This window comes from Anomaloglossus baeobatrachus, chromosome 9 (genome assembly GCF_048569485.1).
Source record: "Anomaloglossus baeobatrachus isolate aAnoBae1 chromosome 9, aAnoBae1.hap1, whole genome shotgun sequence".
Lineage (NCBI taxonomy): Eukaryota > Metazoa > Chordata > Amphibia > Anura > Aromobatidae > Anomaloglossus > Anomaloglossus baeobatrachus.
Window position 1 is genome coordinate 120,634,299 of NC_134361.1, and position 17,764 is coordinate 120,652,062.

At 48.7% G+C, this 17,764-nt stretch overlaps 1 protein-coding gene across 1 annotated transcript in view; it reads right to left on the reverse strand.

Moving 5' to 3' along the window:
• Window positions 1–17,764, reverse strand: part of IL2RG (interleukin 2 receptor subunit gamma) — a 156,379-nt gene that overhangs the window by 17,898 nt on the left and 120,717 nt on the right. Inside the window, exons 3-5 of the mRNA XM_075322751.1 lie at window positions 16,781–16,956; window positions 16,546–16,694; window positions 1,303–1,465 (exon numbers count right to left, since the gene is read on the reverse strand). Coding sequence (XP_075178866.1) covers window positions 1,303–1,465; window positions 16,546–16,694; window positions 16,781–16,956 — 488 coding nt within the window. The remainder of the gene's footprint in view (window positions 1–1,302; window positions 1,466–16,545; window positions 16,695–16,780; window positions 16,957–17,764) is intronic.

Below are 17,764 nucleotides of genomic sequence, written 5' to 3' on the forward strand. Positions count from 1 at the left end.
GTTTCAATCTAACATTAAACTAAAAAAGTTGGTGACTTAAACAAAATAGTGGAAATCCTGACTAACAGAACCATTTGATGTTCTACAGGACAAAGAGAAGAGTCCAGTATTAAAATAGGAAAGGAACTTTCAATCTTTACAACAAAATTTCCCCAGAAATCCATCAGACAGCCGGAAACACGTAAAGGGGTATTTTCATCTCCAAGATCCTATCCTAATGTGTAGTAGGTGTAATAATAATAATAATATTAGCAAATACCTACAATTATAAATGAAGTATAGTTCTTCTGATTCACTACGTCACTTACCTCATGTTCAGGGCATTGTAGGACCTTAATTATCCATAGTTATGACCAGGCATATGGTCACAGTTAGTAAGTTAGGTAGTAGCTAGTGGTCATAACCATGGACATCTAAGGTTCTGTAATGCCTTGAACAGGAGGCAAGTGACATATAGAATCAGAAGAACTAGACTACATTTCTAATTGGAGGTAATTGTTATTATTACTTCTACTATATATTGGGATAGGATCTTGGAGATGAGACTAGCCCTTTAAGCTATGATCCTTGCTGTTTAATGGAATTCATCGAGTTCTGTAATAACACTATAAAGATCTTTTTACTTTATGGATGCTGGAGCTTTCACATTGTCTTGTATATTCAGTTAGTCCATTACTAATTTACAAGTTTAATGTCAGAGTTGTTAGAAAGCAATGTAAGACATATTTTGGCCCCGTTTCATTAGAACTAATGATTTTAATGCCAGTCTTAATGATGGGCCTGGATGTAAGTTCAATATTTTTGGATCAGTACAGTAGCCCTAAGGGTATGTTCACGCAGTGCATATTTTGTAACTACAAAAATGCAGTGTTTTTGGCCCCAAAACACGCACAAAAAATGCACCCGTGCAAAAAAAAAATAGTAAAAAATGCATGTGTTTTTACCGTATTTTGCCCAATGCGTTTTTTAAGTCAAATCTATTGCAACAGCTCAAAAACGCTGGAAAAACGCAAAAAAAGAATTGAAATGCTGCATCTTCAAAAACGCAGCCAAGATACAGCCAACAAAAGATGCTCAGTGTGGACAGCAAAATAGAAATCCCATAGACTTTGCTGGGAGAAGGAAATGCATGCATTTAGGTGCATTTTTGTAACACCAAAAACGCACCGAAAGATACAGTGTGTGAACATAGCCTTGTCTGATATGACAGCAGTTGGCTATCTGTCCTATAGGTTCTTGGATATTTATAAGTTGTTAATAGAAAATATAGAAATCCTTTACATTATCACGACCCTCACTTACCAGTAACTGTGACGTTCCTTCCCCAGGTAACTGCTTGACTCCAGTCACTCCAAAATTTAGAGTTTCCACAATTTTTATCTATTTGGCTTCTCACATGGAATGTATATGTTTGTCTGGGGTCATAACTTGGCAAGGTAAATGAAAGGGAAGAGGCGTCCTTAAACTTTAAAATAGAATTAATGAACGTTATTTGAAATTGTTTCTAATAGAAATTGATTAAGACATTTTAAGCCTGCTTTACACACTTCAATAGATCTTTCAATCCGTCGTCGGGGTCAAGTTGTAAGTGACGCACATCCGGCATCGTTCGTGACGTATTTGCGTGTGACACCTACGTGCGATCGATATTGAACGCAAATACGGTGATCGCATACACGTCATTTATTCCTCATACATTGGACGTTTGGTAGTACGAAACTAGTCAATTGTAACGTGTGACATCCCTCATACGATTGTGATGTCTGAGGCTATGTGCGCAGGTGTGCGCTCTGCACCGCAGCTTAAAAAAGGTCTGCTTCAGAGCGCAGCTGAAAAGCTGCGTTCTGAAGCACCTCACAATGTCTGTCATTCACTAATCTCTGTCAGTCGGTCACTATCTCTGTCCCTCTCTCTCTGTCCATGTCAGTCTATCCCTCTTACCCCCTCTCTCATACTCACCGATCCCCGATCACCAGCGCGGCTCTGCACGGCGTTCACACTGCTCCGGCGGCTTTTACTGTTTTGAAAAAGCCGGCCGCCCATTAAATAATCTCGTATTCCCTGCTTACCCCGCCCACCGGCGCCTATGATTGGTTACAGTGAGACACGCCCCCCACGCTGAGTGACAGGTGTCACACTGCACCCAATCACAGCAGCCGGTGGGCGTGTATATACTGTGTAGTGAAATAAATAATTAAATAATTTAAAAAAACGGCGTGCGGTCCCCCCTAATTTTAAAACCAGCCAGATAAAGCAATACGGCTGAAGGCTGCTATTCTCAGGATGGGGAGCTCCACGTTATGGGGAGCCCCCCAGCCTAACAATATCAGCCAACAGCCGCCCAGAATTGCCGCATACATTAGATGCGACAGTTCTGGGACTGTACCCGGCTCTTCCCGATTTGCCCTGGTGCGTTGGCAAATCGGGGTAAAAAGGAGTTATTGGCAGCCCATAGCTGCCAATAAGTCCTAGATTAATCATGTTAAGCGTCTATGAGACACCTTCCATGATTAATCTGTAAATTACAGTAAATAAACACACACACCCGAAAAAAATCATTTATGAGGAATAAAAAACACAAACATATACCCTGGTTAACCACTTTAATCAGCCCCAAAAAGCCCTCCATGTACGGCGTAATCCAGGATGCTCCAGCGTCGCTTCCAGCGCTGCTGCATGGAGGTGACCAGAGCCTGTACACTGCCGCTCCTGTCATCTCCACACAGCAACTGAAGACAGCTGCGCGATCAGCTGAGCTGTCACTGAGGTTACCCGCTGTCACTGGATGCAGCGGTGGCCGCGGGTAACCTCAGTGACAGCTCAGCTGATCGCGCTACTCACCTCAGTTGCTGACTGGAGCTGACCGGAGCGGCGGTGAGTAGCGCGATCAGCTGAGCTGTCACTGAGGTTACCCGCGGCCACCGCTGCATCCACCGCTGGATCCAGTGACAGCGGGTAACCTCAGTGACAGATCAGCTGATCGCGCGGCTGTCTTCAGTTGCTGTGTGGAGGTGACCGGAGCGGCTGTGTCTGCTGCAGCTCCGGTCACCTCCATGCAGCAGCGCTGGAAGCGACGCTGGAGCATCCTGGCTTCCGCCGGACATGGAGGGCTTTTTGGGGCTGATTAAAGTGGTTAACCAGGGTATATGTTTGTGTTTTTTACTCCTAATAAATGATTTTTTTCAGGTGTGTGTGTTTATTTACTGTAATTTACAGATTAATCATGGAAGGTATCTCATAGACGCCTGACATGATTAATCTAGGATTTAGTGGCAGCTATGGGCTGCCAATAACTCCTTATTACCCCGATTTGCCAACGCACCAGGGCAAATCGGGAAGAGCCGGGTACAGTCCCAGAACTGTCGCATCTAATGTATGCGGCAATTCTGGGCGGCTGTTGGCTGATATTGTTAGGCTGGGGGGCTCCCCATAACGTGGAGCTCCCCATCCTGAGAATACCAGCCTTCAGCCGTATGGCTTTATCTGGCTGGTTTTAAAATTAGGGGGGACGGGCACGCCGTTTTTTTTAATTATTTAATTAGTTATTTCACTACACAGTATAGACACGCCCACCGGCTGCTGTGATTGGGTGCAGTGTGACACCTGTCACTCAGCGTGGGGGCGTGTCTCACTGTAACCAATCATAGGCGCCGGTGGGCGGGGTAAGCAGGGAATACGAGATTGTTAAATGGGCGGCCGGCTTTTTCAAAACAGTAAAAGCCGCCGGAGCAGTGTGAATGCCGTGCAGTGCCGGGGATCGGGGATCAGTGAGTATATGAGAGAGGGCTGCTCAATTCAGTTACTCAGGAGTTTAGCGGTCACCGGTGAATCCTTCACAGGTGACCGCTAATCAGGGCGCGACACAGACAGAGCCGCAGCATGACAATGAAGTCGGGTGAGGTTCACCCGAGTTCATTCTGATCGTGCGGCTCTTTCTGTGTCTGCTGTCAACTACCATTCACCGCTGCTACATGGCTGTCTGTGTCTGCTGTCAGCGGCCATGTAGCAGAGCTGAATGGCAAATGACATAGTAAAAACGCATCCCTACACATTATACACGCTTGTCAAGTCAATAAATAAAAAAAAAAAAAGGTGCCCAATGCATACGTCACAGAACACATGATCTAAAGGATCGCACACAAAATTGATCAATTTAACATAGACTACTAACGCTCGTGTGACATCAAATGAACGACCTACGTGCAATCTCATTCAATCGCATATGCGACCTGGGCGTGTCACATCGCATACGAGATCGCATACCTAATTGTAAGGTGTAAAGCTGGCTTTAGAAATAATAACACTGGCGTACAATGATTTTGGTGCCAACGATGTGTGAACAGTTTTATATTAAGTTTATGATGCTGATTAAGAATATGACTTTGGTTTTGCCAGATTGGCTCTAGAGAGATTTTTAAAAGTTAAATAATGAATGCATCACAATTAATAAAACATTCATAATTGCAATAATATTATTTTTGTTATAACCAGTAAGTAAATAGTCTAAAATCAAAGAAATTAAAACAGTGACAGGAAAAAGTTATGTATAATCGATTAATAACAAAAAGTAATTAATATTAATTAATGTCAGTGCTTCAAAAACACTGTTTATATGTTTCCTTTTATGTATGTCACCAGGACAATCACGGAGACGCCAACGCTAGTCTGCCATCATGTGTATGTCTCATCTGCCGTCATCTGTGTGTCCCGTCTGCCATCATGTGTGTGTCCCGTCTGCCATCATGTGTGTGTCCTGTCTGCCATCATGTGTGTGTCCCGTCATGCCGTCATGTGTGTGCCCCGTCTGCCATCATGTGTATCTCCCGTCTGCCGTCATGTGTATGTCCCGTCTGCCGTCATGTGTATGTCCCGTCTGCCACCATGTGTATGTTCCATTTGCCACCATGTGTACGTCCCGTCTGCCACCATGTGTATGTCCCGTCTGCCGTCATGTCTATGTCCTGTCTGCCATCATGTGTATGTCCCGTCTGCCATTATGTATATGTCCCTTCTGCCATCATGTGTATGTCCCGTCTGCCATCATGTGCATGTGTGACGCCCTGGGCAAGCCAGGGGTCACAGGTCACAACATCACATGCACCCCACATTCCCGGCAGGTACATCTGAGCTAACCTAAAATCCTTGTTGCCTTCCTCCAGGGGCTGATGTCCACACCAGGGGGTGGGCCAGGCGGTTGGCTCTGCCCACCGAGGAGTTCACAGCCCTGGAGGCGGGAAAACCAAGCAGTCAAGCTAGGGAAGTGAAGGAGTAAAGAGATGAGTTTAGGAAGTGAAAGTAGAAGGAAGTGAAGTGGTAGAGGAGCAAAGGAGAGGAGCTTGAGTGAAGAAGTAAAAAAGGAACAGTTAAGAAAGCCTGAAGTTGGTCCGGGTGTGTGCCCCGGACTGAGACAGCAAGGTCAGCAGACGGCGGTGATAGTCTGCAGGGGGACTGCTTGGAGGTTGCTGGAAGGACCGCAGACGGGTGGTGACACGGCGGTACCGGAGCAGTATACGAAGAACAGTCAGCACCAGGGCAGGGGCCTTTCAGATCCCGGCAAGGCTAGGAGTCGCCATAATTTGCCAAATCCGTCAGTGAAGGGGACCTCTGTCTCCTAACAACCAAGTCCCGATTGAAGGCAACAGTCCCACCGTTAAGGGGAGACACCGCCACCGCCAAGGCACCAGTTTCCCAAGGCCAGCGCCTGCGGGCAAGAGAGAGGCTCCTCCGGCTCATGTCCAGGTCGGGGAGCGGGTAACCGGTGGGAACCCATCGCTACCAAAAAGACTTTACATAGGTGCAGGGAAGAGACCGTCACCGCTAACCGCAGGGAACATCAGCACCGTAACCGTCCGAGGGACCCGTCCAACCAGCCGTTTGTTTACCGAGAACTGTGTCGTGTTTACTGGCTGAGTGAGTACCTCCGTGCGGTGCGACACAGCGCTGCCCCTGCACCTCCACAGGCCCCATACCCGCCTGTCCACCATACCAACCCCATCACTGGACCCCGGGAGCACCAAAACCCCTACCCATGGAGGGGCAAACCAACAACTGGCTGCTCCATACCATCACTCCCGGGCTCCCCAGAAAGAGCAGCGGTGGTGTCCACTTAATCACCACAACCGTGGGTGGCGTCACGGACAATAAACTATCCCAAATCCCAATCCCCTTTCACTCACGGGCGAGGAGCGCCGCTCGAGTCCCCGGGATCCGGCCCATCGCTCGAGCCACCGAGCAGCAGCAGGCCGCAGCAGCCGCGGCAGCCGGACCCGAGCAGTGGGAGAGCACGGCGTCCCCTCCTCCGCCCGTGACACATGTCCCGTCTGCCATCATGTGTATGTCCCTTCTGCCATCATGTGTATGTCCCTTCTGCCATCATGTGTGTGTCCCGTCTGCCATCATGTGTATGTCCCGTCTGCTATCATGTGTATGTCCCGTCTGCCGTCATGTGTATGTCCCGTCTGCTGTCATGTGTATGTCCCTTCTGCCATCATATGTGTGTTCCATCTGCCATCATGTGTATGTCCCATCTGCCATCATGTGTGTGTCCCGTCTGCCATCATGTGCATGTCCTGTCTGCCATCATGTGCATGTCCCGTCTGCCATCATGTGTATGTCTCGTCTGCCATCATGTGATCATATGTGTGTCCCATCTGCCATCATGTGTATGTCCCGTCTGCCATCATGTGTATGTCCCGTCTGCCATCATGTGTATCTCCCGTCTAACTTAATACCTCTCCTCGCTTCACTCCGTCTCCCATGTGATCGAGACTCCTGCATTGTGATCAATGGGGCCCAATAGCTGTCATATCAAGGTCATCATGTCAGGCAGCTATGGCAAACTTCTTAGACCATGCCAGGAGCATGGTGTAAGACACTTGAGTCAGTGTCTCACTGACAAGTATAATGTATTACAATGCTGGTACATTGCAATACATTACACCAGTGATCAGACTAATAAAAGTAAAAAAAGTAAAAAAAAAATTGTAAATTTAATGTTGTAAATATATTAACCCCCCTACATAAAATATAGAACAAAAAGATGAAAAAAATTATATATTATACCAATAAATGCATTTATGTAAAAAAAAAAATATACAAAAGTACACATAAAATTTGGTATTGCTGAATTTGGAACAACCCGATCTATAAAATTGGCACACTAGTTAACCCCTTCAGTGTACACTGTAAAAAAAAAACGAAAAAAAAAACAGAACAGCAAAAACTATGTCTTTTCATCATGCAGCTGACAAAAAAGTGGAATAAAACATGATTAAAAAGTGATATATAAATAAAAATGCTAATGCTAAAAATGAAATCTTATCTTGCAAAACACAAGCTGCCATACCGCAGCGTCATCAAAATAATAAAAAAGTTATAGATCTTAGAATACAGCAATGCAAAAACTATTTTCTTCTATAAAAATAGTTTTTATGATGTAAAAGGGGCAAAACATAAAAAAATATAAATGTGATATTACTGTAATCACACCTGAAGAATAAAGCTGACATCACTTTTACGACATGGTGAAAGGCATAAAATAAAAATAATAGTAATAATAATCCTGAATTGCTGTTTCTTCTTGATTCTGCCTCACAAAAAGCAGAATAGAAAGCGATCAAAAATATTATGTGGCTCAAAATGAAAACAATATAAAACTCCAACTCATCCCGCAATAAATCAGCCCTCACATGACTTCCTGAGCAGAAACATAAAAAGTATAGCCCTGAAAATTCAATGATGCAAAAACCTGCTGTAATCGGATTGACCTGCATAATAAAGCTGCATTATCACTTATTTGGCAAGGTGAATGTCATAAAAAACAATTAAAACCAATTCTTCAATTGCTGTTAATTTGTTTATTCTTCCTCCCAAAGGTGTTCAACATCAATTCTAAACGATTTTGCGCTCCAAAATTCAAATAGCGCTCCTTCACTTCCCAGTCATGTCATTTGCACATAAAGTACAGTAGCTTTCCACCACACATATAGTATCTGCATACTCAGAAATTGCACAACAAATTATATTGTGAAATTTCTCCTGTTACCCATGTGAAAATGCAAAATTTGGTGCTAAAGTAACATTTTTGTGGGAAAAAGTAAAATTTTAATTTTTCCTTCCACATTGCTCTAGCTCCTGTGAAGCATGTAATGAGTTAATAAACTTCTTGAATGTGATTTTGAGCACTTTAAGGGGTGCAGTTTTTAGAATTGTGTCACTTTGGGGTATTTTCTGTCATATGGGCACCTCAAAATCACTTTAAATGGTTTTGTAAATTTTGTTGCAAAAATTAGAAATTGCTGATAAACGTTTAACCCTTCTAACTTGCTAACAAAAAAATATAGATATATACATATTTAAAAAATAGTGCTGATGTAAAGTAGACATGTGGGAAATGTTATGTATTATCTATTTTGTGTCACATAACTCTCTAGTTTAAGGGCATAAAAATTCAAATTAGAAAACTACTAAATTTTCACCAAATTTCCAATTTTTTCACAAATAAACATAAATATTGTCCTAAATTTATGGTTATCATGAAGTGCAATATGTTCCATAGATGAAAACAGGCTGGGTGGTGAAGGGGTAAATGGCTATGGAGATAGTGCATCTTTACACCCATATTAATTTCTGAACTTGGCGAGCATACAGTATCTTGCACCAATTCTTCATAACTGTCTACTCTGTGATTACCCACGTAGCTCTTCACAATAGAGGCAACACTTTTCCAGGCCGAAGCTTCAGTGTAATTCATGCATGTCGGGAAATTGGGATCGTTGATGAGTTTATGAATATGGGGACCGTCAAAGACTTCAGCTTTTAGTTCCCTCTGGGGAGTACAAATGTACTTAAAGCAATTACCAGATTTGTCCAAAGCCCTAACACATTGGTACATATACCATGGTTTAACGTGAACCTGTCAGGTGCAATATATACCTAGAATTATGAGCAGTTCTGGATGCATATTCCTAATTGCTGCCTAACCATCTCAGCATCTGTTAGCATAGATAAAGAGATAGTTAGAAAAAGAATTTCTAAAGATTCTTTATAATATGCTAATGAGGCCAGGGACTAGTCACAAGGGCGTTATTTCCCTTGGCTAGTCGGCCCCCTTAGCATGGTAGCATTCCCACAGGGGCACGCTAACATGCTAATGAATGCGCAGCATCAGAGGCATGGTCGCTTTCACCTCTGCTGCTACTGCTGGTTTTTGGCTCAGTGCGCATGATCAGAACATCCTCAGACTTCTGGTCATGCGCACTACACCAGTTGGAAGCCGGGACACGTACACTCGGCTTCATACATAGTGCGCATGACTGGAAGTCCGGGACTTCTGATCATGCGCGCTGAGCTGAAATCCAGAGCTGGGCACAGTGGCAACAGAGAGCGGTGAGATCGAACATACCTCTAATGCTGCGCATTCATTAGCATGTTAGCACGCCCACATGGGCGTGCTTACATGATAAGGGGGCCGACTAGACAAGGGAATAATGCCCTTGTGACTAGTCACTGGCCTCATTAGCATATGAAAAAAGATCTTTAGAAATACTTTTCTAAAGAGCTCTTTATCTATGCTAGTGTATACAGGGACGGTTAGGCAGTGATTATCAATATACACCCAGAACTGCTCCTGTGTAACAGCAAGCCACCCACTAAGCAGGACCCCCCTAGTACCCCGAAACCCTTTAACCCCTATACACGGATCTGGAATTACTGCAGGGTTCAGGGGTTCACTGCCTATGGTAGGCTTCAATCTAGAGATGGGGATAGTTGACAGGCCGAGGTCAAACCGAGATGTCAGGTGAGGTACAAAACACAAATAAGGAATTTAATTCAGCTCACCACTCCAAAGCAGGTCTCTCCAACTTCTGGTCCGGTGCACGGAACAAGTGGTTTGGCTACTACAGCTGAATAATCAGTCACATCAAGAGGAGGAGGGGAAGAGAGAAGATCCAGCACCGATGTAATAAAAAAATTCTTTATTCAAAATTCAGAAAAAAGGTAATTTCAACCAAGTGCAAAATATATTTACACTTGACGCGCTTCGGAGAAAGTAGACTCCTTATTCATAAGCTACATAATATTTCATGTTACTTATGAATAAGGAGTTTACTTTCGCTGAAACGCGTCAAGCGTAAATATATTTTGCACATGGTTGGAATTACCTTTTTTATGAATTTTGAATAAAGAATTTTTTTAATACAACGGTGCTGGATCTTCTCTCCTCCCCTCCTCCTTTTGATGTGAGGTACAAAACAGCAGGCATGAGGGACGTCAATAAACAAAGCCAAGTTGATATGAGAATTCAAGCAAGAGGCACAGTACCAGGAAGGATGTGGCTCAAAGAAACACAAGACTATATCTGGCAGGGAACCAGGGACACTGAATGCTATAAAAAGGGTGTTGTGCCTTCCCATAGGCGGAAGTAGGAGCTGATACTAGCTGGAAGGCACACACTCCTACAGTCAGTCAGCAGTACTGCAAGTTCCAGCCAGACCAAGCCTGGTGAATGTGTGATGCCCTGGCAAAACCAGGGTGTCACAGACCTGCAGAAATCCAGCGAAGAGCAGGTCATTCTCCTCCTTGGTAACCTGATCCCACACCAGTGCAGCAGGACAGACCCCCCCCCCCCCCAGTGTAAGAGCAAAACAGAGCAGCAGGGGAGGGGCTGGAGCAGAGTGTGTGGGGAGAGGGAGAGGAGAGGAGTCCGGAGTTGTAGCTCCCGAGCTGCTAGAGAAGCATGCTCCAAAAGGGCCGGGACAGGCTGTTAGTGAGGAAGGTGTGGTGCCCTGGACCACAGAGAACAACATCAACACACCCCACACTCCCATCAGGCACACCGAAGTCAGACACAAAACCCTTGTTGCCTTCCTCCAGGGGCTGATGTTCACACCAGGGGGTGGGCCAGGCGGTTGGTCCCACCCACCGAGGAGTTCACAGTCCTGGAGGCAGGAAAAACAGACAGATTAGTTTTGGAGGTGAAAGTGGAAGGAGGAGAAGTGGTAGTGGAGCAACTAACTGACAGCGTCCGGGTGTGTGGCCCGGGCGAGACAGCAAGGTTGGCAGACGGTGGTGACCGTCTGCAGGAGTGGCTGATTGGAGTCTACCGTAAGGACCGTGGACGGGCGGTGGCCCGGCGGTACCGGACCGGTACGCAAAGAGAAGCCAGCACCATCTGGCAGGGGCCTACGGACCCCGGCAAGGCTAGGAGTCACCATGAATTTGCCAAATTCGTTAGTGAAGGGAACCTCCTGGGTTTCCCAATAGCCAAGTCCCAACAGAAGGCAACAGTCCAACCAAAGTGAGGGAGACACCGCCAAGGCAGCTGTTTCTCAGGGCCAGAGCCTGCGGGCAAAAGGGGCTCCTCCGGCTCATATCCAAGCTGGGGAGCGGGTTACCGGTGGGAACCCATTGGAACCATCTACCGTATCTAGGTGCAGGGAAAGGCAGTCACCATCAACCTGCCGGGAGAAAACAACACCGCAGCCGTCTGTGGGACCCGTCCATCCAGCCGTGTGTTTTACCGAGAACTGTGTCCTCATCATTGGCTGAGAGCGTACCACCGTGCCGTGCGGCATAGCGCTGCCCCTGCGACCTTGCACCTCGCCAGGCTCCGTAACCCGCCTGCCATCCATCCCTACCCCATCATCGGGCTCCTGGACCACCAACCCCCTACCCACGGAGGGGAGAACTAACAACTAAGCTGCTCCCTGTCACCGCTCCCGGGATCCCCGTCTAGAGCAGCGGTGGTGTCACCAATATCACCACAACCGTGGGTGGCGTCACGGACAATAATCAAAACCCCCACAATCAAAATCCCCTTTTCACTCACGGGCGAGGAACGCCGCTCGAGTCCGCGGGATCCGGCCCACCGCTCGAGCCACCACAGAGCAGCAGCAGCCGCAACAGCAGCGGCAGCCGGACCCGAGCAGTGGGAGAGCGCAGCGTCCCCTCCTCCGCCCGCGACAATTTGGCGTCACGAACAGGATCCTACCGTTCTACCGACTGGTGGAAGTGCGCCTTGTGTGACCGCCGGAGGTGTCCGGCCGAAAAATTTGCGAAGCCGCCATCTTGGGCGCGAAGAGTTCCCGCTCGAGCGTCTCCTCGAGTAGTAGAGGCGCGAAGGCCAAAACCCCGCCTATATAGAGGAGGAGCCGGAAAGAGACTGAGGGGGACGATATGGCGGCTGGTCGCATGTGAGCGCGGCTATAAAAGCAGGGACGCTAGGACCCTGCGGCCATCTTGTTCCTGGGAGAGGCCGCCAGCAAGATGTACATGCCGTCCCGAAGCACCGTAGCCCCCGCGCCTGGAACCGCGGCAACGGCTGCAGGTCAAAATGCAGCTCCTCTTGTAGGAGTGGGAGACCGACATGGCGGAGGTCATAGCGACCGTGCGGAGACGCGAGGAGGAAGTTGCGGAAGGGAGGGTGAGTGCCCCACGCCCCGATACCCCTAGTGGGTCGGTCATCGCGGCTGCGGGACCCGGTCTGAACCCCCTCGCCCTACTGCCTCCCTCGCCACCCGTCCCGGCTGCCGTGACCCCGCCACTAGGCCCGCTGCCCCCGCAACCGGTAGCGAAACCCCGCATGTCTGCCCAGGCGGATCGACCTGTAGCCGGAGCCCGTAGCCGACCGGAGGTGCTACCGTGGAAAGCCCCGAAGCCTGAACCGGAGGCATCCCCCGAGAGATTCCCCGAGCTGAAGCCGACAGACCGCTCCGTGCCGAAGGCCCAGCGGAGGAAAGCCCCTGTGCCCATCCCCCACACCTCGGCTGAGGTTGCGCCGGGTTGTCGCTGCAAGGCGGCGTCCAAGGCCAAGTCACCGCGGGACCTTCTGCCCAGATCACCAGCAGTGGGCAGTGTCCAAAAGGTCTCGCGGGGCCCGACCCGTGCGCCGGAGCTCGCAGCAGCACCGTACTGGGATAGGGAGCCGATACCGTTGGGCCCAGAAATCGAGGAAAGGGAAAGGAAGAAGGCGGAGTTGGTGGCCCGTGCAATCCGGGAGAAGGAGAGCCTCCGCCAAGCGACCTTCCGTGTCCGGGGCCCCCTGTATGAAGGGCAGGTGAGGCGGTTTGATGTCCGCCGGGGCTATGGCTTCATATACGAACCGGGCCTGGAGGCCGAAGTATTCATAGCCCGGCGGGATGTTAATGCCTACCTGCCGGAGGAGCACCCAGGCCGTAACCTGATGCCGGGCGACTTGGTGCAGTACACCCGGCACTGTGGGGAGAGGGGGTGGTTTGCGCTGGATGCCAAGCTGAGGGGCAGCCAAGAGGCCCGGGTGTCCACCGCGTCCCCTCCCCCAGCAGACACCGAAGAGTCGGAGTAAGGGCAGCGGAATGCCGTTGTCGCCATCCCCGTTGGGACCACCAGTGTTAAAAGTACTGTTTAAAGTTAAAAAGAATGAAAAAGAATAATCAACTGAGATGTCACCTGATTGAAGCCCAGATTTGCAACCTTGATTTGAAATCGGTCGTTGCCGGCAACTGGTCCCCGTTGGGACCCCCTTCACCATTTTGCATAAGGAACTCCTTATGAACAGGCCCGAGAACTAGCAGGGCAACCACAAACTAGTGGCATGTAAATAAAGTTGTTGTGGCTTCTACCGTTACCGCTTCCGGAGAGGCAGATTGGAGGAAGGGCCCGCAGTGGAGCAGGCTGGGGCCCAGTCACCACCGTAACCGGTGGCAATCCTCTGGGGGTTTCAGGGGTTTCCCATGGACGTGGGTCCCCTGAAAAGGACAGAACCCGCTCTGGCAACTTGTGCTGGACTGGGGTCAAGGGGTGCTGCCTGTTGCTTAGGGGCAGCATCAGGGTCAGGTTGCTTGGGTGGGAGAGAGCGGAAGCCGTAACCGTTACGCAACGTTTAAATAAGAGTACCTCCCAATGTGGGAAGATGTTATTATAAATGTAATGTGTTACTGTTTTACCTTTTCTATTTTTCAGTTTGTGAAAATAAAACCGGTGATGGACGGGCAGCCCGCGGACGGTCTGCATTTAACTAAGGGGGAATGTGGCGCCCTGGACAAGCCAGGGGCCACAGAGAACAACATCAACACACCCCACACTCCCAGCAGGCACACCGAAGTCAGACACAAAACCCTTGTTGCCTTCCTCCAGGGGCTCATGTTCACACCAGGGGGTGGGCCAGGCGGTTGGTCCCGCCCACCGAGGAGTTCACATTCCTGGAGGCAGGAAAAACAGACAGATTAGTTTTGGAGGTGAAAGTGGAAGGAGGAGAAGTGGTAGTGGAGCAACTAACTGACAGCGTCCGGGTGTGTGGCCCGGGCGAGACAGCAAGGTTGGCAGATGGTGGTGACCGTCTGTAGGAGTGGCTGATTGGAGTCTACCGTAAGGACCGTGGACGGGCGGTGGCCCGGCGGTACCGGACCGGTACACAAAGAGAAGCCAGCACCATCTGGCAGGGGCCTACGGACCCCGGCAAGGCTAGGAGTCACCGTGAATTTGCCAAATTCGTTAGTGAAGGGAACCTTCTGGGTTTCCCAACAGCCATGTCCCGACAGAAGGCAACAGTCCAACCAAAGTGAGGGAGACACCGCCACCGCCAAGGCAGCCGTTTCTCAGGGCCAGAGCCTGCGGGCAAAAGGGGCTCGTCCGGCTCATATCCAAGCTGGGGAGCGGGTTACCGGTGGGAACCCATTGGAACCATCTACCGTATCTAGGTGCAGGGAAAGGCAGTCACCATCAACCTGCCGGGAGAAAACAACACCGCAGCCTTCTGTGGGACCCGTCCATCCATCCGTGTGTTTTACCGAGAACTGTGTCCTCATCATTGGCTGAGTGAGTACCACCGTGCCGTGCGGCACAGCGCTGCCCCCGCGACCCTGCAACTCGCCAGGCTCCGTAACCCACCTGCCATCCATCCCTGCTCCATCATCGGGCCCCGGAACCACCAACCCCCTACCCACGGAGGGGAGAACTAACAACTAAGCTGCTCCCTGTCACCGCTCCCAGGATCCCTGTCTAGAGCAGCGGTGGTGTCACCAATATCACCACAACCGTGGGTGGCGTCACGGACAATAATCAAAACCCCCACAATCAAAATCCCCTTTTCACTCACGGGTGAGGAACGCCGCTCGAGTCCCCGGGATCCGGCCCACCGCTCGAGCCACCACCGAGCAGCAGCAGCCGCAGCAGCAGCGGCAGCCGGACCCGAGCAGTGGGAGAGCACAGCGTCCCCTCCTCCGCCCGCGACAAAGGGACTTGAGGTGACCGGGGCAGGGTAGTGGCCCGCCAGTATCGAAAGACATCCCGGATCACTGCAGGGGAGTGGACTCCCCGTTCCTGGCTGAGGAGGAAAGAAAGAGAAAGAGTGGAGAAAGAGGCACCTGGCTGCAGGGAAAGAACAGGGGCTGTTGCACCGTGTGTGGGACTTAAACACCCTCCGTACCGAAGGCTACGGACACCGGCAATTTCTGGTTAATTCCTGACTCTGTGTGAATTTCCTTGCAAAGCGAACTGTGAGTAACAACATGCCCCCGGTCCAACCGGGTGCACAGCTCTCAGACAGTCTCCATTTCCTCCCTGCACCACCTCACCGGGGTCCTGGGACACCAACACCCTACCTGTGGAGGGAAATCACCACCTTGCTGCCCACCACCATCCCCGGGATCCATTTACCGGCAGCTGCAGTGCTCTGTTACTTCACCGCACACCACAGGTGGCGTCACGGACAATCTCCCTTACCTAATCCCCTTCTTACTGTGGAGCCTGGGATCACACACCGGGTCACGCCACCGTGATACCCACAGAAGTGACCCTGTGGCCTGGAACTGAGTACCCCTTATCCCTGGGTGACACAAATGTGTGGCGAATCCGCCCACTAGAGCCACTGGAACTCACCTCTCCACCATCACCAGCACTGCCTGCAGTGTAAGCAGAGCAGCGCCTGGTGACTGGGGCAGATGTCTCCGGTGCAGGCCCTGATGGAGACGTGACAGTAGGGCGGTGCCTGGTGACCGGGGCAGACGTCACCGGAGCAGGCCCTGGTGACGTGACATCGTGGTTCTGGGTGCATATTGCACCCGACAGGTTCACTTTAATATGAAGTGATGGGAGAATGATTTTGTTCTTCCACACCATCATTTCAGCACCCTCAAAATACTCTAGATCCATTCAAACAACCTTGACACCTGAATTTTCTTTTTAACAGACCTATGTATGTATGTTATTTATGTGTAAATGGACAAGGCAAACATTGCTAACATTTAACACAGAGAACCATATAGCCAAGTTCTCAATAAAATAGCTTCTAATTATAGAATGCCCACAAGCTCTGCAGAGGGGTGTGCACTGAAAATGAAATATACTTTACGGGTTTCAATACTTTGCAATCCAGTAAGTTATACACTATAGTCTACATATCTTCCCTCTCAAACAGAAATAAACTGATATACAGTAAATGATCTCCATGATCATGCATCAAACAGCTGACAGGAACAAGAATGAAGAAATCCTTTACTATTAGTAAAAAAAAAATTAATTAGAGACAGAACCAGGTTTTAGTATTTTCTATGTAAGGTTCCTTACCGTCCACTGCTCACTGGCCATATTCCGGTGCTGCACTTGGTAAGCCATACAGCCTGCAGGGAAAGAGCCGACGGATTGCTCCCATGTCAGAAGCAGCTCCAAACTGCTAGTATTAACCACATAAAGATTTGAAGGGGGATCCGTCTTTACTGTAAAATAAGATAATATTTCATTAAGTGCAGGTAGATATTTTATTGATAAGGTCCAATGTGTATTGTATACATATATTTATTACCCCAGTCTTGCAACAAGTCAAACTTCCTTTTAGTTTCAAGTCCCTGACGAGTACTGTTCAGCTTTACGGTGCAGGATGTGAATGTATCACTTAGTAATATCTGACACCCAACAGTTTGACGGTTTGTAATCAGGTATTGAGGACAGGGAGCAGCGGAGGATTCCTTGCCACTGAACCTAAAATAGATGACACAAAACAAAGTCCTCATTTTTCTTTTATTATGTCTAATTTAAAGCACTTTTATTGAGAGGTCTCATATCTTAATATTGGAAATCTCTCAATTTCAGTGTCCATGAGCTTGTTCTAAAATCCATACAATTATTTGCATATTAGATCATAAATCAATTGTTCCCAAACTATCATGTTAGCTATTGCTTTTAGATATATTAATAATTCCAGATTGACATATAACTGAAGCTTTGTAACCTCTGTAGAGAGGAATTACGGTGGGACGCTTGTTCTGGTTGTCATAAACAGCAAAACTCTTCATCCCAGGAACTTGATATATCCAAGTGGATGAATAATACCACATACACAGTTTGGAAGAGCTCTGAAGTTCGGAGTCTAAAACTACAAGTTCCCTAAGACTTAGGGACTTTGGAAATCATAGGTGTTCACATTCCATCTTCTGGTTAGAGAAATCTGCTCTCATTGTTAGTTGAGTTTACCAACATACTGTATCGGGTGCTTTACATGCTGCGACATCGCTAACGATATATCGTCGGGGGCACGTTAGTGACGCACATCCGGCGCGACATCGCAGCGTGTGACACCTAGGAGCGACCATCAACGAGCGCAAAAACATGAAAAATCGTTGCTCGTTGACACGTCACTCCTTTTCCAAATATCGTTGCTGCAGCAGGTACGATGTTGTTCGTCGTTCCTGCGGCAGCACATATCGCTATGTGTGACACCGCAGGAACGACGAAAATCTCCTTACCTGCGTCCACCGGCAATGAGGAAGGAAGGAGGTGGGCGGCATGT